Here is a 26,132-nt window from a genome sequence, read left to right on the forward strand (position 1 = left end):
ATGTTTGTTTGTCCTAAAAATCATCTTTTTAAAAACTCATCCCCTATATTCCTAAAAATAATCTTATTTTTGACAATTTTCCAATATCTTTCCATGGATACACTCCCCCCAAGTGTAGGTGGTATTGCACCAAACTAGATTTCCAAATTTTGTGTTTAGTTTTGGTTTTAGTTTTTCTGAGTTTATCTTTGATATTTTTAGAATTGCTGTCACATCCTGAGTAACAAGTTTTTTGTGTGTCGACTAAGCCTTCCTTTTAATATATATTGAATATAAAATAAATTTAAGAAGAGAGAATTACAATTTTGGTCACTGAACTTTGAACGACATGTCAATTTAGCCCCATGATTTTAAAATCATACAATCAAATCTTTGAGGTTTGGATACCGACAACATATCCATTTTGAATCATAGGAACAAAGTTGACACATAGCCTAAACATGGACTAAAAATTGTAATTTACGTATTAGTCTAAAATATATTAGATATATTTGAAGTTTATGGACCAAAATTCTAGATTGATTAAGGGATTTTTGAGGTAAGGAGTGAAATATTAAGGAATAAAGAGTTGTGAAGTTTAGAAAGTTGTTAACTTCTGCGACCTACAGTGTAAATGGTTGATAAAATATAAAATTGATGTTTTTTTTAGTGATAGGGCTCACAAACTCATTGGGCTAAACAAGGAGTAGAGTTCACGGTTCTCCCTACTTTCAAACTCTTTGAACCAAACACACTTAAATTCAAAATTAAAATGAAATAACAAGACTAACAAATGGTAGAATTACTTATATAAAAATCAGACAAAATAAATTTTTCTCCAACTTAATTAGGGAAAAAAACAACTATTTCAAAATTTTATATCACTTGCTCTTTTTTTGCTTACTCTCAAATGAGAGACTACCAATGGTAAATTAAAAAAAGAAAAATGAAAAGGATAAATACATTAATGTGTATGAAAATTAAAAGTATTTTTAGTTGTCACAATTTGAAACAATGCCACATGCCTCTTTATATACCATTTGAAACATGACCCATAACTTTAGAGATATTAATAAAGGAAGCACTGTGTAGAGATCTACCTAAAAACTAAGGCCACAAAGTATCAACTTCGATGGTTTAAGATAACCAAAGTTTTATGTGTAATTGAACACTCGTTTGACCAATTTAATTTTCAACTTCATGATTCAAATAATAATAATAATATAAAAAAACACAATTATATATATTGATTTGTTAATTAAGTTTCTCACTTTAACAATGTGTAGAGGATCATCCCAAAGCAACCGAGAGCTATGTTCTAAGTTCACTGGGGACTGAGACTTGCATTAGGGTTTAATTTGCACATCATCTCAAAATTAAAAGAAAGTCAGTTTATTGAGTTTTTGGTCGACCAATTGAGTTGGTTGATTTTCACCAAAAAAAAAAAAAATGATTGAGTCGAGATTGTCATTTACACCTTCCAACTTCGAGGGCCACATTGGCCTATTCTAGCACTGTCGATGCTACACATAATCCTAAACGATTGGTATTAAAGGAAGAGCCTAATGAATCAAGGGGTAAATGAGAAAATTTAACTTTCTATGTGCTTAATTAAATTAAGTACTCTATGTCCTTAGCTCGAGAAGATGTCGTTCAAGTACTCTCTTGCAATCCAATTCCATTCGATGAGTCCATACCAAAAGAGCACCTGGAGCTCAAGTTCAAGCTTTTTTTGTGAACGTAGCAACTTGGGTACCCTCCTAAAATGTATTTAATTTTATTATTTTAATATATATGAGAAACTAAATTATTTTAGATGATAAAACTTCTAAAAATATTTATAAATATAAAAAAACATCATTATCTATTTGTGATAGATCACAATAGACTGTAATATTTTGTTATATTTTATAATTATTTTGATTCATTTTACTATATTTGAAAACAACTCTACATACATGTGGATATATAAGAATTTGTTCATGGTCAATTATTTTTCGAAGTGTTTTTACAATTTAGTTTCTGTTGTTAAAAAAAGTTTCCACTTATTCTTTGTGAGTCAAAATTTTTAGTCGAAAAACTCTTGTTGATAGCAAAAATTTGAAACTATCTATGAAATATAGTAAAATTACTTAAATAAATTATAGGAGATTTTGTTATATTTTGTAAATATTTTTTTTTTCTATATTTGAAAATGTTATTTATTTTGTCTTTTTAATTGCTTTCTCTAAAATTCTAAGAAATTGACTGAATTCTAAAATTTTTGTCTTTCAAATAACATATTTAATTCACTTCTAAATTTAAGTAATATTGAGAGAAATTGCCAAATTATAACTTTTTAAACAATAACCTAAACATTAAAAGAGAAAATTAATTAAAAGACTCATCCTAATTTTGGTACATTAGAGTTGTAACTTTCTTTTTTCTTTGCTTATTTCATCATCAAGCAATTTATAAAATTACTTTTATTTCTTTCTGTTTCTAGTGCGACCAACCTCCTTCATGCTAACTTCGTCTTTCTTCTTTTCTCTCTCTATTCAATTTGCATTGCAAAAAGAGAAATTGCAAAAGAATAAGAGTAAGAAAGTGAGATTGTAAGGAGAAGGATGAGAGAAGACAAAGATTAGTGATCAGGAAAAAAAAAAAAAGAAAAGCAAAATCGAAGGATCCACCACCTACCAAACCCAACATTAAAAACTAAAACATATATTAATTTAGCCTTTAAAGCCTATTATAGAGAAAATCAATGGGGGTGAGAACCTCTACTATATACCTTTGTTATGGAAATTGAATTCCTTCTACAAGTCAACGACTCCAAGGTCAAATGTTTCACTTGTTGACTTCTTTAGAATGTCCAAATACAAAATTCAAAACAATATTTCCCAAACCCCTACTCTTTACCTATTGATCTCTCTTCCATCTTGTTTGATGCAATCCTCCTTAATTCAAACTACAATTCCTCTTTCTCCTTATTCTATCCAACCACAATATTTCTTAACTAAATCCAAATATTTTATATCTCAACCCAACTATATGTCTACCTAACTTCATCTATATTCCATCTTTTTCATGGTGGCAAAGATATTTGTATTCTTACAAACAAAATCATAGATTTTTTTATTAAACGAAGAATATTTATAATTATTTTGAGAATAAGAAACATGGAATGTTATCAAACATATTCGTTTCATAAAAACTTAGAAATAAAAATAGAAAATAGAAAAGGAAAACGTTACAAGGCTGAAATGGTAGAGCTCCCTGAGGGGCCCTCCCTACCCATCTCCACTTGCACCATCTTGTTACCATTATTATTATTATTATTATTATTATTATTATTATTATTATTATTATTATTATTATTATTATTATTATTATTATTATTATTAAATTAAACATTACTTTATTTATTTCTTTATTTATTTTTTTTATGAAATAAATAAAACCATTTCATTTGCAATTAATCAAAGTCGTCTCCAATTCATATTTTCTGGAAATTCTTCTTAAATAAATTCCAGAAATATATTTATATAAAATAATTAATTTTGTTTGTTCAATTTATTTGTTTTTTTTTTCTGTTTTTTTTAATAGCGGCGACGGCGAGAGATTCGATCACGGGAACTCGGAGTCAATAATTAGTTGGATACAAAGGGGAAGAAAAGGTAAAATTTCATTCATAATCACTGAAGGGAGTCCAAATCTGAAGCTTCATCGTCTATCTCTACTTGGACTCTTCAATCTGTTTGAGAATTCCACTTCGATTCATTTCTCTGTAAGCTTCTTCTACCTTTTTCTCTTTCTTTTGGAGTTCCTTTCCTCTAACCCTAGCTAAGTTTGACATTGTTGGGAAGTCAATTTCTGTGTTTCTTATCTTCTTTATGTTCATTCTTAATCTGATTCACACTTTCTTTCAGCTCTTTTATTTTCTTTCTTGGGTTTCTTCTGCTTTGTTGTTGTGGGAGTGTCAATTGTGCATCTTGGAGTTGGAATTGTGTTGATTTCGTGTTCGGGTTGAAATTTTGTTGTGTTTCTGGGATTTGAATGTGGTGTTTGGATTGGGGGGTTTTGTGGGGAGTATTTGTTCTGAATTTTAGTTTTTGCAGATTTGGAAATTGGGGTTGTGGTGTTTCTCGAAATTTTGTGCTTCGGGTAGGATGTAATTACTTGTGAGTTAGGCGATCGATGGGTAGTTTAGTTCTGAATCCAATGTTTGAAAATTTTTGTTAAAGAAGGCTAGGTTGGGTTGGGGGATACGGGTAAAATAAGTAAATGTAGTTTTGTATTTGTTTCTGTATTTTTGCATCTTTATTTCTGTAGCGTGATTTTAGGAGAATCTGACAGGCATAACTGTGCTCCTAGCCTCTACCATATGGGTGGACCGTGTAGAATTAAGTGATTCTCCATCCACTTCCCTCTCTCTTTTTATTTATATAAATTTGTTTATATTTTTCATTTTTCGGAAAAAGATATTTTTAGTTTATTTAAAATTTTTCCTCCACCAATTGGAATCAACACCTTCAGTTAGTTAACAATGGAAGATTAAGTAGAAAGGAGAGAGGCTTGTTGGGACTGGGGATTTTAGGTATGGATTTTTTCGTTTTACAATGGCAGGAGCTAATACTTGGGCTCTATGATTGTGGCTTAGTTATGATGGTTGATGCTATAACTAGGTTGGGACTACTAGCTTAAGATAGGATTAGGGCAAGTAGAAGGGCAATACTAATACTACGAAGGTTGGAAGAAGTTGAGGTTTTCACTTTCTAGTTGAGATGGATGAAATTGGGGTTTCAACAGAGATGGCAGTAGTTGGGGTTTGGTGTAACAGCAGATGAGAAGGAAAGAGGCTAATTATGAATTATGTGGGATTTTCTTTTTTCCTTCAGGAGCTGTTATTGACTGATGTTTTTGTTAATGAAAGTTGCAAGTATAGCTGCAATGTGGCTGCAGGATATTGCCAATTATTGCCAACTAATTGTAGACACTGTGGTATCTCAATGGTTGAGGGTGACAAGGGATTGGAGATAGATATTATTGTGTAGGAATCAGAAGTTGGCACTAATGGAACGTTTAGATAGTATGCAAGCTGCCATTGCACTGCTACGTGAGAAAGTTTGGGAGAATGTGGTCTGGATCATCCTTTCAACCTCACACAATGTCATATTCCCTTGTCAAAACATTAATTTTTGGTCAACTGGCAAGCTTCCAAATCTCTCTCTTTGAATTTGGGAGGAGTTGGTGCCAACACACTTGATGCACATCTTGAGGACAAGGTGCATTTTAGAGATGAGTTATGATTTGTCATCAAGGTTGTATTAGTCATGATCTGGGACTTTATTAGCTTAAAGATGATTATATAGATGGATTATGCAAGATGGAGGGTGTTTGAGAGGGAAACAAAAATTTCATTTGATGAAAGAAATCAATAGACCATAGAAGTTGAGTTACAAGAAAGAATTCCAAATCCTTAGTTGAGTAGAGAGACTATAGCTTTAAAGAGGTGTGGATATTTACAGTAACATAAAGCGTTAAAGAGAAAACGCGCAATATGCAATGATGGTAGGAAAGTTTTTGTAACGCCCTAGGCCTAGGATTCAGGCCAGGATTCAAAATTCGGATTCAGCAATTGACGGCCCCGACATTACCTGCGTTCCTTGTGACCCTGCTACGTCATCCTTACTTGTATTAAATGCTTTAAAGAGTGAAAGTTTTCCTTACAAACCAACACGGGTTCCTTTAGCATGCTTTGTCGTCACTCGCATGCATCTTTGAAAAATTCCTAAGAGGTCACCCAACATAGGAGTGCTCGAGTTTCTATGATTTAGCCACCGAAAAGGAAGGTGCACCTTGTTGGTTTAGGTAGTAACTTTCAATTCTTTTAAGTCTTTCTTAACCATACTTTCATCTCCTCAGGATCCCTCTCATTTAGATGTGATATCGGCTCATTCATGTTCCCCTCCTAAATTCAGGGCATTACAGACTTATAGTTTTAGTTTGGCTTGAACTTACTAGAGGGCAGGCCATCCTAGTTCCTTGAATTACGTGATTATTTTTCTGTATCTTTTGTTCTATATGATCTCTATTCGAATTCGATCCTATCAATACTTAACATTCTTAGTTAGTGTGGCTACTACAACCTTATGTATACCTTGTTTGACCTTTGGACTTAGCTGGCTGTCTAGTGATTTTTTACGTCAAAATACAGGCATTAATTACTTATTTCTGTAAGATGTCAGGATGGACGAATTGAATCTACTTTGATTGTCGTATATCTTTACTTATGTATTTTCTATGCTTAGATGTGTGCTTGATAAAACTCAAACAAGTCATGCTTATAACTGGAATAAACCGGGAAGAAATGTTCACTTAATAATTTTTGTTATTGGAAAATCCGATCTAAAAATTGAAACTTTGTGCTGATTTTTTGACCCTGATCTGTTGCTTGTTTCAGAGAGTTCGTGTAGTGAAATAACTTTTGTCTTTTGATTTGTCTTTGGTTGTTTTCAGTTGCGAATATAAGAGTAAGTCTCCGTTGGAAGCTTTGTTGGATTTCTGCATTTCTTTACCGAACTTGTTCTTTTTTTCCCTCTGACATGACTTGTTCCATCATGTTTATATGTGCAGAAATTTTTTAGAGGTTTTGGAAGCTTTGTTGGTTGTGGACTGGTAGATGGTCTTAGAACTTAAACTTCGGAAGGCTAAAGAGATGGAATGCTTATTGACATCAACATTTTGGGGTTCACCAGATGAACTCACTTTCCATTTTTCTTGATGCAGTTACGAGTTACTTACAGTGTCCGGCTGATCTGACAAAAATGCCATCAAGATGGAAAATTCCTTATATTGATTTGAAGATTATTTCTTCAGAATATATTTTATTTAGTTTTACGTCAGTTGGGACAACTTTGGATAAAAAAGGTTCATTGCTGTAATGTAAAAAGAAAATTATGGAGAATCCTTCAGAAAAAAAGTATCCAGTGAATGCCAAGGATTATAACTTACATGAAGAAGTTGGAGAAGGCGTCAGTGCCACTGTGTACAAGGCACTGTGCATTCCGCTAAATGAGATTGTCGCTATAAAGGTTCTTGATTTGGAGAAGTGCAACAATGACCTAGTATGTCTATCAATCTCCTGTATTTTTCCTTTCATTAATTGCTCATTTCTGAACCTTTTTCCATCCTTTCAGATTCGGTTTACCTTGCTTCATAAGTCATAAGTGTAACTTTCAAAATAAGATTATACATGTCTTTTATTTCGTAACTTAAATATTTTATTTTATCTAGTGGAGTTTCTGTTCTCAAGTATTCATCATCTTCATTTTGGGATCAAGATTCTGAAGGACCATGAAAGCTGGGATTTTACGTTGATGATTTTGTTTTGTCGGCTTTAGTGTGTTTCTTGATCTGATGTAGTGTTTAATTCATTTGATCATTCAATGTACTTTGAAGAAATTTTCATGGTCACTGTATTAAGAATATTCCTTTGAGGACATACTCTCTCTCTTTTCTAATAGAATTTACTTATGTAATCCTATATTTTTATTTTAAATCAGGAACATATTTGTAGACTTGCCTACTCAAAATTTGACATATTAAACAACAAACTCTTTTCTGTCTTTTTTTTTTTATATGTAATGTGTCTTTACGACTAATGTTGGAGGAAATTGTCCAGGATGGTATTCGGCGAGAGGTTCAAACAATGACTTTGATTGATCATCCAAATTTGTTAAGAGCACATTGTTCTTTCACTGCTGGTCACCACCTTTGGGTTGTGATGCCATACATGTCAGGGGGATCTTGCCTTCATATTATGAAATCTGCTTATTCGGAAGGTTTTGATGAGCCTGTCATAGCTACCCTATTGCGGGAGGTTCTGAAAGCTCTTGTTTATCTTCATGCTCATGGCCACATCCATAGAGATGTTAAGGTTGTCTATAGCACCTAGATCTTATCATATTTTGACAAATATATTCTTAATAACTGCAGATGGTTCTTTTTTCATTTTTTCTTTTTGATTGTGGTGCTGGATGCCAATGCAACGTTCAGTAAGAAGTGATGCTAAATGTCACATGTATTAAATATAAATTGTTCGAAAAACATGTCAAGTGCTTGCAAGACTAGATATGAGTGCAAAACTTTTTTTCTCCTCTAATTTTGTTTTTTTCAACTATAACTTTTCCCAGAGAAGAGCTAATTTTCTTCATTATCCATATGAAATCCTGTTTGGAGATGAAGTTAGAGATGATATAATTTTATACTCCTTCCCTGTTCCCTCTAAGATAACTGATGCGTTGCATTGAACTACATTTTCATGTAATGCCTAGCAACAATGGTAGTTCCACAGAAGTCCCCTGAGTTTAGGGTTTAATGAATATTGAACAATTTAGCTCATTTGTTGTATTTTGTCCATTCGATGCATTGGAGTTCTTCAGTATATCAAGGCATTACTCAACCTAATGTTGTTAGGTGACTTTCTCCCTTTCTGGGTAAAGACATAAGCCTTGTTTTTTGGCAGGCTGGGAATATTTTGCTTGATTCTAATGGTACAGTCAAATTAGCTGATTTTGGAGTCTCAGCTTGCATGTTTGATACTGGAGATAGGCAACGCTCAAGAAACACGTTTGTTGGAACTCCTTGCTGGTACCCTTCCATTTCTCACTTTTGTGCCTTGATGTACAGCTAGTAATAGAAAGAATGGATGTAATTCTGGACATTTCCTCTTTTGAAATCCTCAGGATGGCACCTGAAGTTATGCAGCAATTACACGGATATGACTTCAAGTGAGTAGGTTGCTCATCTGCATGTGATGTGATATCTCATATCTTATTTCATAGTATTTCTTTCTTTGTGATTTTTGTCATGCAGAAGGGTGAGCTAGAAGGTTTTTTTTTTCTGCAATATGTTTTCTTTTATATATCTTTTTCTTCCTCTCTGCAATAGGGCAGACATTTGGTCGTTTGGAATAACAGCACTTGAATTGGCTCATGGGCATGCTCCATTTTCTAAATACCCACCAATGAAAGTATGTACTCAATGCCCATATCAGTTTTTTTATGTGCGTGTACACAAGTGAAATAAGTGATGTATATGGCTGGGGTAATTGTTTAAGTTTAACTTTCTTTTGTCACATGTTCTTTGGCATTGTCATTTTCTCCTCGAACAAGGAAACCTTGTGAAATTAGTCTGACTGCTGTAGTTGACCAAGTTCAACTTTTGTATGTCACTCGGTCCTTTGGTATTACAGGTTTTGCTAATGACACTACAAAATGCTCCGCCTGGTCTTGACTATGAAAGAGATAAGAGATTTTCTAAGGTATGTAAACTCGTAAGAAACTTTAAATACCCTCCAATTTGTATAGTTTTCTTTATATTTTGTTATTTAAGGAGCTTTCTGTATATTTTCCTCCCCATTCTTGTTTATATCTTCCTTTTGTACTAAAAATTTATGGAAAAAAATTGATTTCAGTCGTTCAAAGAAATGGTTGCTACATGCTTAGTGAAGGATCCAAAGAAACGGCCAAGTTCTGAGAAGCTCCTAAAGCACCCTTTTTTTAAACATGCTCGTTCAGTTGATTACCTTGCTCGAACGATCCTGGATGGCCTTGATCCATTAGGGGATCGCTTTAAGAAGCTGAAGGTCCCAAGCTCATCTCAGGCCTTTCTTTTACTAGCTTTGATTGTTCTCTGGAAGTTGTGGATAGTTTGTTCAACCTGTTTGGTTTGCCGTATCTTCTTTACAGGCAAAAGAGGCTGATCTTCTGGGACAAAACAAGGCTTTGTATGGAGACAAGGAGCATTTATCACAGGTTCCAACTATAAAACTCATTGTCTGATGCATGCTTCTGCTAATTTCTGGAGCCTTTGGGCTTTGGCCCCTAGATTTCAAAGTGTGTTGCATTCAACACAGGACTTGCTTGTTTTCCCCCCTAATCTTCTTCTTTCCCTATAATATTTCATTGAAGTGAGAAGAAAGCATGCAAGGGAAAGAAAACACCAATTCAAGCAACTTAAAAGAATTATGAAAAATACCTCATGTTGGTGTATATTAGAATGAATATTGGATAAAAGAAAACGCTCCTGGACCTTAATGAAATGCATGATGTCTACGCTTATCAAAATTTATAGAAGCATCTTGAAGATTCTACACTTCTTCTGACCAAATCCCCCCCCCCCCCCCCCCCCCCCCCCCCAAAAAAAAAAATGGAAACATCACATTTCACCAAAAAAGCTTAGCTACTTTTTTGTTTGCATTTTTGTATATATTCTTTTAAATTAATGAAAGGGAGACAATTTTATTGGTAAATGAAATGAAGAGAAATACCAAAGCACCAAGTGGCGCAGTGGCAGACCCCCAGTAACACAGTACATTGAAGCTTTCTAATGGATAAAAAACTGTAGGCTACCTTTAGATGGATGCCTTTATTCAAGTTGCTCAATACACCGTAGATTTCTTTGGGAAGCACAAAGAAATGCTAAGTTTTTGCCGATACCTGTAAGCAAAGGCATTGCACCAAAAAGTGATGTTTGCTCTCCTGCCTATTTTACACTTCCCAGCAATGAGTAGAAAGTGCCATGTCCTATTTTTTACACCAACTCAGCCGTTCTAGTTTCCTCCTAGGATCAAAACCAACAAGAAAAATCTCAACTTTTCGGGGATATTATTTCCAAGTTCTTTTTAACGATGGTGCCACTGAAGATGCCTAAGCCAGAAACTCTCTTATTTAAAAGTAGTTGGGCCACGGGAACATGACCCATGTCAAGAACCCTATGGAGTATGGAGATCCATATTAGATCATGTTTTTCTAGCAAGTGGAAGGATGCAACTTACCAGACCATTCGTGGGAGACAAATAATTTGTAAATGTAAGAGAATAAACAACAAATTGGTTTTATAGTCCTTGATTTTATGAATAAAACCGATTCCGATTGGATTTTAAGGAAATTCGACTAGTTTTCTTTGGTTCAGCTGGTTTCAGCCGTTCGGATCGGTTTTCAGGCTAACTCTGCGCAGCTCTACTCAAGTCCTAGCATTGAATGTACCTCATGTTAATTTGTAAAAGTTAATATCTGCTGTTTTGCCTTTGTGTCATTGTTATCTAAATTCCTTTATCCTGCGCAGCAAGAGTATATTCGAGGAATTAGTGCCTGGAACTTCAACCTTGAGGATTTAAAGAATCAGGCTGCCCTTGTAAGTATCAATATTGACTGGTTTAGTATGTACATATATGTATCAGTTGCTTGCTTTTAGTAATATATAAGAATGTTTACTGCAGTCATCCTTTCATTTTGACTACTGAGTATCTTGCAGATTCAAGATGATGATATGTCAAACATAGAAGATCTAGATGTACATACTACACAACAAAGAAACAAGAATAATGAATTTACCTTTCCGGTAGAGGGTTCATCACTTGAAAGGCTGAGTCACCCCACTGCTGCAGCTAGTCAGGAGGTTTTACTGTCTATGATAACCTTTACTAAAATCTTTAACGTCGACATGGAGAATCTAGGCATTTGTTCTTTGAATCAATAGCTTGAATAATCTTTGCCTATAATTGAATACTTACTGACATCTTTTTTCCCGTTCTTTTGTTTTAGGATGGTTTCAATGATCTTCATGATCTGGAGAGTTCCCTTGCTTCTTTCCCTATGAAACCTCTTGAAGCACTGAAGTATGGTTTTTTCTATTCCCCTTCCCCAGAAAGCTGTATTATAGCTATTTGGAAAAAAATTCCGAAACATTTATCATAAATAAACTTCAGTAATAAAATTTCTCTGAACAATTTGTCAACTTTTTTTGTTTTTTGTTTTTTCTTTTTAACTTATATTGCATTTTTATTTACTTGGTAATTTTTTGAAAACGTGAGATGAGGTTTGATATGATAATTTAGGAGAAATCAAATTGACAGTTTCTAGTTATTGTGACTAATCATGTGTCTTGATACTTTGATCCAGAGATTGTTTTGACATCTATGAAGATATAAGCACGGACAGTGTAAGGCCAGTGGATAGAGAAAATGGAAGAACTGAGGGTGAGAGTTCAGGGCAAAGTGGTTCCTTACCACGTCATTATATGTCAGAGAACAAGAGATCTTTCAGCGGTTCACTAATTTCTGATAATTCTGTATCTCCTAAAAAGGTTACTGTAGATGGTGATAGGTATGCTTTATTATTCTGATTTGAATTATTGTGCATGCATTATGTTTTCCTGAAAATGGTTTTATAATTCCAGAGAAGTCTGTCCATCTGCCCTCACTCTGTATTAGATAATAAGCTTGTTGCAAGCTTGTTAATAGAGAATCACTCTGTGTGTTCTACTAGATCTTTGAATTTGAGCTTCAAGTTGAAAAGGACCAGTGTCAATGGAATCTATGCTGTTGCTTTTAATTCTAAGATTGAGAATGAGCTTTATCAGCAGAAGATACATGTTTTCTTTTGGTTGAATAAGTGTTTTTGTTTTGGAAGTCAAAGTTCACCATCTGGTTTAGGCAAGTCTGACCATAACTTGTTTTGTTTCTTCTTTTTTTCAAACTTCAATAAAGGGACTATTTGCAGTCGAAACTTCCATCTGAGCGCAATTACAGTGGTCCACTATTATATCGCCAGAAGAGGGATACAAATAATGTTTCATCTGGTGCGTTTTTTTGGCTTCTATATCTCTATAGGCTTAAATTGTTTCATATTAAGTGCATTAACCTTACAAAATTCTTAAAATATTTTGTTCAGTTGAAGATGCATCGGATGGAACAGTTGTTCAGCGCAAGGGGCGGTTTAAAGTTACTTCAGCAGAGCTTAGTCCAAAGGTATTTTTGCATTAATTTTGAAATCTTGTACAAAACTCAAACACCTTGCAGGTTCTGATCATGTCTAGACTCTAGAAGGAAAGTAATTGTAGAGATATAATTTTAGTAACGTGCAGCATTTATCTGAAGTGAATCGGCACTTGATAAAAAGCACTATCTATTATCCTACCTTTTTCCTTGGAAAACCATGAAGTTTGATTGTCATTGTATTTGACCAATTATGTGAGCACGACCACGTTAGGGAGAAACAAAACTCAAGGTCAGGTGGTTTGGTCTCTTGTGCTGCTTGAATATTTTCAGAAAGATGAGCATTTTGCAAATTTTCATTTTAAAACACTCTAGTTTAAGATAAACTACTTTGTAGTTGTGATTCATCAATGATTTTTTTTTTTTTTTTGTGTGCAAAATTTTGACATTAAATTGTTTCTCTTTTCTTATAAATTGGGGTTCATTCTCTTTTAAGTTTCTTTGTTACGGTGAATAAATGTTGTACTTTATTTCGTTGCCTGTTATTTCCATTTCATGTCATGCATGCAGATCATTATTGCTTCTGGGACTGATTGAATATCTTGCATTTCCTTCTGCACTTAGACTAGTTGAGACTCTCGGTACTTTTCATTGGTCGAAGTTGTCCCCCATCAAATGTGGCCATACTTTCAGTGAATTTGTCATCATATTAGTCTTCAGCTCATTTTCCACTTTATCAATTTCAGTTTGGTGCAACTTAAAGATATGACTATTTTGAACTACTTGATCAATTTTTTTTTTTACTTTAAACGCCTGCATTTACGCAGAATTTGGAGTACGCCATATTTTCTAAGTTTATTTGTTCTAATGAAAAGGCGGTGTTGCCTTTGGATTTTTCATTTGTTATTTCGAATTTATTCCATGCATGCATTCATGTTCACATTTTGAGTTTTTGCACTTTGATCTGTTTATTGACTCCTTATATCAGGATCTTGACATTTGTGGTTGGTAGAAAATTTTCCGGTAAATGTACCATTGCTTTTAACTGGAACTTCATCTTATTTCCTACATAATCAATTTGGATATTGTTTACCTTAGGATTTTGTGCATTCGACTTCTCATTAACCAATGAACTTAGACATTTACCTGTTAGGCAATGGCTTTGTAACCATTGCCATTTTATTTCTGTATGTAGGGTCCTATGACGGGCTCATTTAGCCCAGTCTGTGGAGGGACAATAAGTCCAACATCCCTGAACCTCACACCTGCTCTACTCCTCCCATCAATGCAGTGCATTTTGCAGCAGAACATCGTTCAACGGGTCTGTTTTGCTTACCCTTCTTCTTTGTATTGGTTGGCACTGCGTCAAAATAAATTTCTTATTTGTATCTATTATTGCTGACAGGAAGAAATTCTTAAACTGATCAAGTGTTTGGAACAAATGACTGGTATTTCTCCTCTTTTTGTTGTTATGATATGCTTTTTGGCACTTTTTCTTCTACTATATGTTTGACTGACACAGGCAAGAATCCAGATGCATCAGAGACGGTCACCAATGACTTTCTGCAGGTACATAGTTGAATTTGATTTTTTTGTTACTTTTGCAATAAGCTGCTAACAACTGCTAGTACATAATTGAGTTTGTATTTTTAAAAATGAAAGTATGATTTACCTAACTTATTGGAAATCCAATAACGAAAGGAGCAAAAAAAAAAAAGGAAAAAAAAAACGAAGAAAAAAACAGAGAATAACAAGCTTACAATTACAGAAAAGGCTCCAATTTAAGACCAAGAGTCAAAACGTAGTCATAGAAATCCTTAGTGATTAAGACTGAAAGGGAGACACTGAACCTCACTAACTAGGAAGCATGGACACGTGGATCTTGATGGAGTGCCCTTGTCTGAGATGTGTCCAAACCTCCTCCCAAGAGCTCTCTACATTTTACTTGCTTTGGCTCTACTGGATTGTGATTTTTTTGTGCAAAGAATAATGAAGGATAACCAGCATGATACCAGAAGAAACTACAACATTCAGTTAGTTTTTTTTTAAAAGAAAAAATTAAGACTTGATCATTGCATTTGGAAGTGGGGCCAAGAAAGGAAATCTGACCTCTCAAGAAGATTAATTACACTTTCAGAACATTAACCGCCACACATTTGTTATGTGGCTATGTCAGTACCTGCTATTTAATACCTTTCAAAATTTTAGTTTTGATGAAAATATGGCTTTGCTTTCTTTCAAGGATAGAGAACCTGGTAGGAGATTGTTAATATTAACGAATAATTTCCCCCTCCTCACCGAAAGATAGGGAGAGTAAAGCATGCTCTTTTACTCTAATTCTAAAAACAATTTTTATGCTGATGTTGAATCTACATTACGGCACCATTATTCTATCATATTACCAAAAGAGTGAACTGTATATCATCTATGCTAAGCTGATGGCATTAATCTTCCTTCCAAGTTATCTAAGGGAAATTGGCTTTGTTCATATTTCATTCCAAAGTTTGCCGGATCATGGCCATGACTCATTATCGAAATCAGTTATTTGTGCTTTTAATCTGACAATGTTTAGGCTACCCCATCAATTGATAGTTTCTTTGATGATCAGGTACCACCAACTTCCTTGAGGGAAAGAGAATTGCAATCTCAGGTCGTTCATCTGCAGCAGAGGTATAATTTCAAGTCCAAGGAATTGAATTTACTTTTTTTTATTTCTAACCAAATTCTTATAAAAGCTAATTTTCTGTTACGGTCTAATTTCAGAATTGATCATCTCGTTGAGGAATTAGAGAAGCAAAAATTGAAAAATGCCGAGGTATTTTTCATACTTGATTGGAAACTCAATTTTATTCTGTTTAATTGCCTTGAATCCAAATAGGTTTTGTGATGAAAACAATCGATCTTTATATACATCTCTTTGTTTTTCACAGTTTGAAAGACACGTGATTTCTATGGCAAATAAAGAGAAAACATAAAAGATAGCACGTAGAGCGTAATGGGTAATAGATCATCCTGATGCCTTCGTCTTGCTTCTTGATTATTCTTTATCAATTCATGTGTGACTGTCTCTTTCCGCAAGAAATTCCAGTTGATGATATTGAGGCAATCGTTAATGTATTTGTAGTGTACTATATAAGTGTGATGTCAAAAGGCAGACACCGAAAATTTTGTGTTCTTTATAATGTATTTCCTATGTATCTTGTAATGCTGATCTTGTAATATATTGCAGTTTCTGTTTTCCTTTTCTTCTTATAACGATACGTCAAACCGAACCTACAGTTAATATACAGAATATTGAATGATATTCTTCTGCAAACCATTGGAGATATTTCATTTTTTTCCCAATATGTGAACAGATATTACTATCCTTGCTTCCACGACCTGTGGCCATTTCGCTCGGGCTCATTGCATTATTTCATTTATTGTGTTGAAAGGATGCTTAAAGATTTGTTTGAGTTGACTTTCTAATCTAACATGCTACCACTGTTATTGGATGACTTAAACGCAACCTTTTGCTCTTAGGTTATGCTCTTGTCGTGGCATTCCTAATGATTCCACATGGATGGATGGATCATGTTTTGTGCTAAATATTTTTACTGTCAACAATACCAAGATCAGAGTTTAAACCAACAAATTCTCTTTCTTAAAAAATCCCCCGTGAGGGGCAACATTTGATCTTAATGTAAGATGAATAAAGTAATAGGGAGTTCTTTAATTTCAGGAAAAGTAATAGATAAAGTTATATAATTAATGTGGAAGTGATAAATCAAAATTTCAATCTTAGGAGGGAAGTTGATAGAAGTCTTATGCATTAAATTATGCTCAAAATCGTGTCTTCCAAATGAATTGTACTTGTAATCTCGAAATAAAATTGATAGTACGAGTATTGCGCTGGTTGAATTATGCTTATTGACATTTTACTTCATGAATAAAATCAACGAAACTCTCGTTTTTCTTGTTTTTTGGTTTCTTTGTCTTTCTTTTTTTTAATCGAATCTCATTTAGTAACAAAACCTATGTCAAAAGAGCAAAAAGTGTAAATTATTTTCTTTCCAGTAATTTGTTCCATCGTGATTGTTATTATAGTGAAAATTTTAAACTTCTAAATTCAAGCTATGATAATCACTATTTCTTCTTGTTTTTTCTTCTTTTTGTTTTTTGAAAAAGCATGCATGTCATTATGCTAATCTTAAAAGAAGTTTATTCTCCTTATGCTCCCTTCCGCATTTGTCTTATTTATTTATTAACTAATTAAGTGTTCTAAGATTATGAATATTTCTATATCCATCCTCAAAACTATTAATTAGTTCAAAAAAAAAAAGGATGTTAATCGAACATTTTATTCATTTTCTAAGATTCGTTACGCCTGTAGACTCTATCCATGAAAAGCATAATTCAATCAAGATACAAATGAGTTAGATCGAATCTCATCATACTATAAAGGTTATTTTTTCTTACAAAAAATTAATTTTATAAAATGAACCATTGAAGAGTGTGTTCGCTTTAAAACCTTCTATTGTAAGTGCTCTCACCTAGGGGCACCTAGAAAACATGATGGCTTAAAAAAAGCGATTAACCGAATCCAACACATAGAGTTTGGGTATAGTTATTAACTTATTTGGGTTTAAATTTAAATAAAGGAAGATCTTTTAGATTGAATTGATTTAAAAGTTTATCTAAAGTAATTCAAACTAACTTGAACTATCTCGATCCATTGTAGCATTGACATTTTGTATCTTTTGTAAATATTTAGGCTATTTTACTATATTTAAAAACAATTTATCCATATATTCATTTTTCTTGATATAATAATATTATTTTTTAGACGATTTATTCTTCAATAACACCTAAAGGTTTTTGTAGCGCTTTAAATTATTTTCTAACATTTTATTTCTTTTAGAACAAAAATTTAAATAAATAACATAAGTAACTCGAACTAACCCAACTCAAACAATTCATAATTTGTTTGGATTCATTTATTAATAAGAGTTATTTGGTTGAAGAAATTCATAACTCAAATTGGATGGATTGAGTTTAAATTTGGATCGAGTTTAAAAAAGTACTTCAATCCAACCTAAGAACACCCCATTTTCGCCTACATGATTTTTGCAGTCATCTCCCCGAAGTTCTCTATCCGAGCTAATTTGACATAATTTCAATTCGTTAAAATATTAGAAACTATCTTAAAAGTTACATTTCCGAATTTCACCATCCTATTATTATCCGAAAAAAGACGCAGCTAACTCAGACATTCTACCATTGAAGTCTCATTCTTGTCTATCATATTAATCGTGAAAAAGTCTCCAAAGAAAAAAATAATCTATTATTTGCCAACAAAATCTTCAAAATCACCTACCCACCAAAAGATATGTTACAAAATTAGGAAGATAAATATGTGAACAAAATTAGGGTTTAAGCAGCAAAAGTCAAATATTACCAAAGTCTATTGTCAGTCACAGCAGTAACAATGCCTTTCATCGTCTCCTGCAAAACACAAATGATCCATTTAATCCCATTCAATTTACTAAAACTGGAAAGAGAAAGGTATGATTGAGTAATTACCACAGGATGATCTTTGAGGCCAAGAGAGATTAGTAATGGTTTGTATGAACCTGATACACTGCAGAAACAAAGGAATAATTTCAGTATGTTATTTGAATATGGCTATCTTGATGGGACCCTAAAAGTTCTAAGTTTAAATATTCAATCCATCAATAAATGATCACCACAAAGGATCCTACGCCTCTGGTTAGTCACAGTCTCCACTCAAAAGAGTTAGAAAACCTCAGACTTTCTATTGAAACTTTAGAATTAAACAATTAACTGAAAGAGATGAAAGTTAAGAAATGCGGATACAGATACAAGACACAGTGATATATCATTTTCTTAAAATTTAGGACAAGGAAACATTTTTTAATCAAAAGAAAATTTAAAGTTAATGGACTGATGCATTTGTAAGCTTGAAAATTAGTTCGTTGCATTTCACAATCAAATTGATTATTATTGTCACACGTTTTTCCATGTTTGATACTAGTAAACAAATGTGTCGAACATGCATAGAACACTTGTTAACAAACATGCATAATGGGAGATCTAACTAGTGTTCTACTATTCTATGCATGTTCTAGCGTTAACAGACATACTTAACAAGCGTTCTATGCATGTTTGACACATTTGTTGTACTAGTAAATGTTAGATATGTGTCCAACAAGTGTTGAATTGTTCATCATGTGTCAAATATGAACATGCTAGCTAAACTAATGTGTCTTCTTAGGATAAAGTCATCCTCTCTTCTCAAGCCTTCTTTGTAGAGGAGATACCACTAAAGGTTGGAGAAACAAGGAAATGCTCCCCCAATGACAATGTCCAGATGGTTGGATCTCCCAATTAAGCCTTGATTCACGTTGAAGAAGCGTCTCTTGAAGGGCAACCAACACAGTTCAATGACACCAAATATGGAAAGTAATACACTATCTGCAGATTTCTATAAATCATAACTTGACAAGCCAAGATCCCAAACTTTAAGATAGGTTATCTACTTAATAGAAACACGGCACGTTTTGGTTATTGTAATGCTTACTATCTGCAGATTTCCAAAGAGTTGTTCTCACGTCCAGAAGTCAGATCTTTAAAAGGAAGTGTTCGAACTGTAAAGTTCAATAAAGTTCAATTGGAAGGTTTACCTGATTTCTTCAATCAACTGACGTACACATGCGACCAGCATCGGCTGAAAATTCCATGTATCAATTGCAGCATTATTCAGTAACAAACTACTATAGTGTAGCAGACTTACTTCATCTCTTTTGCCAAAAACAGTTGACACTGAGAAGGTTGGATGAATTGTCATCCCCTCCTCCTTCCCGTGAATGTAACATATAGATGTCTAAGAACCTTCTAATATAACAAAATGAAAATTTTAAAAAATGATATACTTTAGCCCTTATTGCGAAGTTAAATTTAACCTATAAATCTCAATAAACTATTAAATCATAAATGTAGGTGTTCCTCCCATACCATCTAAAGCATTTTCTAGTTCAAGAATTGTGAGGTGGAGAATTGAACAATGAAGAAATGACAAGTAACTGCTCACCTGGCTTGTAACATAGTCCCCATTGCTCCAATTTGAGTTGCAATAACCTTAACAATTAGTTCCAAACATCAGAGATGGAAATAACAAACGTTGGTAGATACCAAAAACCCCATTTCCCCATCCTCCCCCAAGAAAAATATATGCAGTGGTAACAAAAAAAATTGAACTCCTACTGACGAGAAAATAATCATCGTGGCGACAAATGACTATATCCGTTTTGATTCTCTGAAAGGAAAAGATATATGAGTGAGATTCTGCCTGAGCGCACCAAGAATAAACAGTAAAGTTCCTTGAACTTGGACTAGAAAATATACAGTGAAAACCAAATATGCTAAGAAAATAGGAATACAATAACAGATGTAGAATCTCGCAAGAGATGCATTGCTTCACCATAATCAAATAATCATAGATGAAAGACATTAAGCCAAGAGGAGGATTGTTAGTTTAACCAGCACGTAGGATCAAGCATTTGCTTCAAATGATTAATACGATAGGTACTTTCACTAAAAAACGAAACCCCTTTAACCAATCAGTACACATCCAGCATATCCTTAACTCGAATTCCCATAAAAAGTGAATAAATTTCCCGTTTAAAATCTCAAATCGCTTAACCCCAATTTAAATTCATTTATACATCATCCAAATTCAAGCTTCCCATCTGCAACTCGCAGACATAAATCACCAATCTGTTAAAGATAACAAACCTATAAACCGTCTTAAAGCAAACAGGTTGTGGGCAAACGATGAATCCTTTAAATTAAAGTTAACCCTTCAAAACATAGCTAGAACAGGGAAAATCAGAGAACCCAAATCCCGAATTCCTTCAAGGAGCTTGGAGTATGGATTAATTTAATCAATAGCATATAAACGCTATCTTAATTTCCATTGAGGCCTGTTTATGGGAAACCGGAAAGCGGATACCCAAGTACCCAAGTTTTCCATGGGGGAAAGAACAATCAATCTTCTGACTGTGGTCAACCGAATGAACCAAATTGCTTTGCACACCAACTTTGAACTTTGAAGTCAAGGCACCTACTTTTTTTTTTCTCCTATTAGTTTGTTTTATAAGAGAAGAGCTTTGCACCATCATCTTACAATTCACCCAATTTTCCAAATTTCAAGTATGTCACATGAAGAACTTTTACATTTTTATCTAGAAAGATAGTTTGGTTCATCAACTCGAGTTGAATTGGTAAAAATTACCAACACAATGTTCAACAAATTAAATTAGAAATATTGATGAGATCGAATTTTCTCTCTTTCCAATGTTCTCAATAACTCCACATTCACTTGCCATCGACACACCTCATTATGCAGACCAACAATAACAACCGCTAATGGCCAACTTCGACAACACTTCTAGTGAAGATAACATTTCTAGTGAAGATCAACTCCAAAGATAACCACCTCCAACTTCCACAACAGACTCTACCAATATATTATATATTCAACCATTAATTCTAAAGACCAACTTGACCGATAGTAAAAGTAAAACTAAGAAAACTCGGCCAAGGAAAATGCTTTAAAATACAAATAAAAACTTATGAGTGCTTATTATTTACTAATCGTATTTTATCTAGTAATTTGGTAGAAACACTCCAAGTATGTATCGAATCAAATATATTTGTGCATAAAATAGAGAAATTGACAAAAGTTTTACATTTTCAAGTTTGTCCACTCTTGAAAAACTAGTAAATTAGTTTTTCTTTGTCAAATTTTGCCTACCTCGACATTGAGATTATTCTCAAATTTTAAAAAATCGTTTCAACTTCATTTCTCGGTCCATCTCGACCAAATTCGACATCAAGATTTTAGGTCTCGTTTTTAAATTTCAAAAATAAAGCGTATTTTCAAATAATCATAATACCCTTGAAAACCCGAACATGTGATAATCATAAACCCTAAACTTTATGCTCATTTAGGCTAAGACAAAACATGTTTGTTTCAAAACTGAAGAGATTTGCCTAATTTTTGCTTGTCCAAATTTCAAGAAGTTATCCTCAAGCTTAAATTTATGAATGTAATTTACTTCGAACGATTTCATAGTTTATGACTAAATTTTAAGTTTTGTTAAACTGGATGGAAAAATATGTAGTTTGTTTTCTGTTGTTGGATATAAAACTAGATCTTAAGTTCATGAAGGTGGTTTCGTTTGATGATTGTCTCAAATATTAAAAAACAAGTTAACATCTAGGCAAATATATATGCTTAGAACATGTTTGGACATTTCTTGGACATTAGGTACTATGTTAGAGATGAGGGCCTCTACGGAAGCCTAGATTTTCTATCTCATAGCAAGTAAGCTAAGATTTCCGTCTCTTAAGTATCATATCATCGGTTAGGGTTTTCATGCATAGATTTTCGTCCTATAGATACACAACGATTTATGTATAGCAACTGAAAGAAAATGTTTGAGATAAATTGTTTGAGTTTGATAAACATATGTTTGCTTTACTTTGCTAAGCCTAATCACAAATGACAACAAAAACATAATTTGTGAGCAATAGTAAGCTATATTCACCTTATTTTCCTTGTTGGCTTTGAAAGATATGAAATGTGAGAAAAGAAAATGCAAAACCCAAACACTTCTAGAATGTTTCTTGAGAGTTGGGTGGTGGAACTTCTCGAGGAAGTCATTCCATTTTCTAATATGATAATGATACTTTTAATTATGAATACATTTTCATCATAACCAAAAAATTAATCTTGTGATGCATTTTACTATGTTCACAAAAGATCGGGAAAAATCTCTGGCACACAAAATTACATGAAATCTCGAGCACAATCTCGGCCAGACCAAGATTGCTAAAGAAAAAAATCGTAAGTTTTTTAAAAGTGTACTACTTTTAAAATGTAAAACCTAACCTGTATCTTTTTTTGTAAGTAAAATAAACGAAAATATTAATAAAGTTAACCATAGATTATTATATGTATCAATCTCTACGACCTATCTTGATTATAATATTTTATTATATTTATAATTATTTTCGATCATTTAAAATAATTTAGCTTAATTTAAAAAATAAATAAATATTTAACTCGATAAATTAACAAGTAACTCAATTATTTATTTACGCAATGTGAAAACATTGACTTTGGCTTGAGTTAGTCAATAAAATTTGACATTGAGCAATTAAATGTGGAATTATTGTACAAAGTTATATTCCAAAGTATAAAGTTTGAAAAAGTACACTTGGAGTTGGTGCTCAGCTAATTAGCTACGCAAATACATCAAAAACTTTTATGATTCAAAAATTAATTTCACTTTGTTTTAATTAAATCATAAAATTAACATAAAATTTAAAATTTATGATTCGTAAAAAGATTGAATTAATCTTCACCTACAAAGCATAAACATAGACACATACGAATATGATAGAATACGATTCAATTTTTAAAAAACTTAAATATGTTTTCTTTAAAGAATAGAAGTAAATTTAATGCAAAAATACTAAACGTAATTCACTCTATCTACGAAAAATCATAATTAAAATACCAAACCAATGACAATTGTACAATAATTAGTAGAATGCAATAGAAAAAAACCACAAATTAATTAGAAGAAGGTCAAAGGAAAGTATGTATTAGCGATATATAATTGAATTTAATTATCTTCAACTATTAGCTTAAACTTTTGGAATAATTAATAATTTAAGATGGTATCATAATAGGTACTTTATGAAGATCATGTATTCAAGCTTCACAAATGAGAGTGAGCGTTAATGATATATAATTAAATGTGTCTTTAACCGGTAACTTAAACTTTTAGGTGAATTGGTGATTCATTAAATTGTGAATATATTCAAGAAGGTTATATTTTACAAAATTTTGGATCAAGTAATTATAATATTTGGTCTTTTATTTATTTCCTCTTGTGCGGTAATGTGCATTTTAAAAATAGAATGTTTAGTTTTTTAAGTTGGAGAATATTACATGAATTGCTTATCTTTTTTTCTTTGGATAAAGGTCGACATAAAAATGGATACGTTGAATATAAATAGATATGTCAAATCGATTATCATATAGATATTTGATTAAATATTTGAAAGTATACGTGGTTCATAGATCTTAACCAATCAACCAACAAATTGCACTACTAAACTACCGATAATTGACTTAGATTTTAGGTACTAAAAAGATTAATAAAGGTTTTTGATCTTTTAATTGTTGTAGAAAGTAATATTAATGGGTATGTAGTCAGGTAAGAACCAAAATTCAAACAATGACATGTCCAACCTAAATCAAAAACATTCAAAAAGAAGAAAAAACGCGATCGAACCAATCAAAAGTCACAAAATTAAAAATTTCAAAGTAATAACAACAATATGTTTTAAATTAATTAATTAATTCATACACTAAAATTTTAAATTATCTACTAAAATCTTAAACAAATAATTATATCGATTTGAACCATCCAAATATTTTGATCAGATTAATTTTTATATTGAAAAATGATATATACATGTGGTTCTAGAAAGAATTATACCTCGCAAACCTAAAATTATAAACTAATTCCATTATGAATTACTAAAACTTTAATGGATAGGATTATTAATTTAGGATTTCAACTCCCACAAGCCAAAATATAAAAAACATGTGTGTTATATTTGACCATTTATCAAGTTTAGCTTAATGAAATTTATAAGTTTGGCCAATCACAATAGAATAATCAAAATGTCTTTTAAGAAAAATATTAATATACATTATATTAATATAAATAAAGAGAATATAGTCACACCACAATCCTTTATATTTTGGAGATTTAACCCTATAAGTTTTTTATTTGGAAGAATAGACCAAAAAGCTTTTCCAAGTGCTTAGTGAACCAAAAGAAATTGCTTTCCATATTTTTTTAGCACCTCCTCATTGACCAGCACTAGTTTCCTAAATAAGAAAAAAAAAAAGAATTGTTTTAAATATAAAAATACTTATAAATATAATAAAATCTTATTTTCTGCTGGTAATAGTCCGTCATAGACTCATGCAGACTAAACATCTAAAATTAAGACAGACATCTATCAAAATTTTGAAATATCACGCGTGCAAATGGACTAGATTATATTCATGTGTTTAAAATAACTACAAAATCTAACCATCATTCAAAAGTTTGAACATATATTACACTGTTAAAACAAATATTAACATATATAACAATAGGGATTAATCTTGCTACTTTATCCACTTAAAATAAATATTTTCTATACACATGTTTTCTTTCTAATAATATTATAAACATGGTCACGAAGTTGGTCTTTTTTAATGAAATTAAACACAACAAAAGGCGTGAGTTTTTACTTTAGAAAATATATGAAAATATTTTCAAATTATTTATAACTTGAGTCAATTCAATCCAGAAATTTTAACTATATATATATATATATATATATATATATATATATATATATATATATATATATATATATATATTAAAAGAAAATCTAAATCTATTAGACAACTTTAACACTTCAAACACCAATTAATTTATTTTTTTTTTAAAAAAGGAGAAATTTCTTTTTAATAACATTTGAAATTGAGGAAATTCAAACTTCTAAAATACTATATACAGAATTGTGAACTAATAAGACTATAACTTTAACACTTCTAATCTAACCTAAAATTTATCTATATTAGCATCTAAACCATTAATTACATCCCAAAATAATAATACTATTATTATTATTATGAGACTTTACTCTCCTTAATTACACTCTAAAATTATCTTCTAGATTCTATGTAAACATTTTTCAATTGCATGCCTATTATTTGTTCTTTTTCCCTTCTTTAGGTATAAAGTATACAATTAGAAACTCGGATGTTAAAGAGTGTATACCTTTTTCATACTTCGTTTAACAAATAAAAATTCATTTAAACTATTTATAAATATAACAAAATATTATAGTCCGTTGAAACGGTGAAAGATGAGAAAGTATTATCACAAATAAACTATAATATTTTATTTTATTTTATTTTATTTATAAATAATTCTAGTAGTTAATTTATTTATTTAATATAAAGTTAGAATTTACAAAAATATATGAATATTTTATATTTAATGAATATCTATGAATTCATGGATAAATATGAACCAAAAGAAAAAAAGGATTTGTTTTCTCGTGGGGTTTCGAGGAAGATGAGATTCATAGATTTGGTTTTGGACCAACTAAGCAATAATTCCAACGACCCTGAAAAAGAAAAGTTATTATTATTATTATTATTATTACTCCGCAGTCTAAATTGAACGCACTCAACTTTCTATTTATTTAGTGTCTTCTCCGGTCGGCTTTCTTTGTTTTATTATAA

At 32.1% G+C, this 26,132-nt stretch overlaps 2 protein-coding genes across 22 annotated transcripts; one reads left to right on the forward strand and one right to left on the reverse strand.

Annotated features, from left to right (window-relative positions):
• Positions 1-3,417: 3,417 nt before the first annotated feature.
• LOC103498074 (serine/threonine-protein kinase BLUS1) lies at positions 3,418-15,982 on the forward strand. Of its 6 annotated transcripts, none has more exons than XM_008460543.3 (22): positions 3,418-3,748; positions 6,425-6,494; positions 6,598-7,088; positions 7,646-7,900; positions 8,489-8,613; positions 8,709-8,753; positions 8,914-8,995; positions 9,218-9,286; positions 9,440-9,610; positions 9,714-9,779; positions 11,092-11,160; positions 11,281-11,424; positions 11,571-11,644; positions 11,928-12,131; positions 12,515-12,606; positions 12,699-12,775; positions 13,938-14,063; positions 14,148-14,190; positions 14,265-14,311; positions 15,351-15,412; positions 15,506-15,557; positions 15,673-15,982. In XM_008460543.3, the coding sequence occupies exons 3-22, from the start codon at positions 6,921-6,923 to the stop codon at positions 15,715-15,717; spliced, it is 2,016 nt and encodes a 671-aa protein (XP_008458765.1). In that variant the 5' UTR covers positions 3,418-3,748; positions 6,425-6,494; positions 6,598-6,920; the 3' UTR covers positions 15,718-15,982. The 6 variants fall into 6 exon arrangements, with proteins under 6 accessions (XP_008458765.1, XP_008458767.1, XP_050945592.1 ...); XM_008460545.3 differs by having other exon boundaries at positions 3,445-3,748; positions 14,277-14,311; XM_051089635.1 differs by having other exon boundaries at positions 3,445-3,748; positions 6,481-6,494.
• A 2,062-nt stretch (positions 15,983-18,044) lies between these two features.
• LOC103498075 (uncharacterized) lies at positions 18,045-20,965 on the reverse strand. Of its 16 annotated transcripts, XR_007823471.1 has the most exons (7): positions 20,537-20,965; positions 20,010-20,057; positions 19,833-19,879; positions 19,426-19,469; positions 18,305-18,362; positions 18,180-18,226; positions 18,045-18,094 (listed from the first exon to the last, which is right to left on the reverse strand). XR_007823471.1 is itself a non-coding variant. In XM_051089637.1 (6 exons), exons 1-6 carry the CDS (start codon positions 20,250-20,252, stop codon positions 18,091-18,093), a joined length of 447 nt encoding a protein of 148 aa, XP_050945594.1. In that variant the 5' UTR covers positions 20,253-20,951; the 3' UTR covers positions 18,045-18,090. The 16 variants fall into 16 exon arrangements, 2 of the variants coding, with proteins under 2 accessions (XP_050945594.1, XP_050945595.1); XR_007823470.1 differs by adding an exon at positions 19,536-19,633 and having other exon boundaries at positions 19,426-19,442; positions 19,833-20,952; XR_007823468.1 differs by having other exon boundaries at positions 18,305-19,469; positions 20,537-20,897.
• Positions 20,966-26,132: the final 5,167 nt, after the last annotated feature.

The sequence above is a fragment of the Cucumis melo genome, chromosome 9 (genome assembly GCF_025177605.1).
Source record: "Cucumis melo cultivar AY chromosome 9, USDA_Cmelo_AY_1.0, whole genome shotgun sequence".
Classification (NCBI taxonomy): domain Eukaryota; kingdom Viridiplantae; phylum Streptophyta; class Magnoliopsida; order Cucurbitales; family Cucurbitaceae; genus Cucumis; species Cucumis melo.

Bases quoted from the DNA above. Each gene is read 5' to 3' on its own strand.
- LOC103498075 (XM_051089637.1), bottom strand. From the start codon at position 20,252: ATGTCTTTCATCTATGATTATTTGATTATGGTGAAGCAATGCATCTCT. The intron at 19,880-20,005 runs GTAGGAGTTCAA...CTAATTGTTAAG, and splicing joins CGATGATTATTTTCTCGTCA to GTTATTGCAACTCAAATTGG. The intron at 19,470-19,832 runs GTGAGCAGTTAC...TGGAATTTTCAG, and splicing joins GGGACTATGTTACAAGCCAG to CCGATGCTGGTCGCATGTGT.
- LOC103498074 (XM_008460543.3), top strand. From the start codon at position 6,921: ATGGAGAATCCTTCAGAAAAAAAGTATCCAGTGAATGCCAAGGATTAT. The intron at 9,287-9,439 runs GTATGTAAACTC...AATTGATTTCAG, and splicing joins GAGATAAGAGATTTTCTAAG to TCGTTCAAAGAAATGGTTGC. The intron at 11,425-11,570 runs GTTTTACTGTCT...CTTTTGTTTTAG, and splicing joins CTGCTGCAGCTAGTCAGGAG to GATGGTTTCAATGATCTTCA.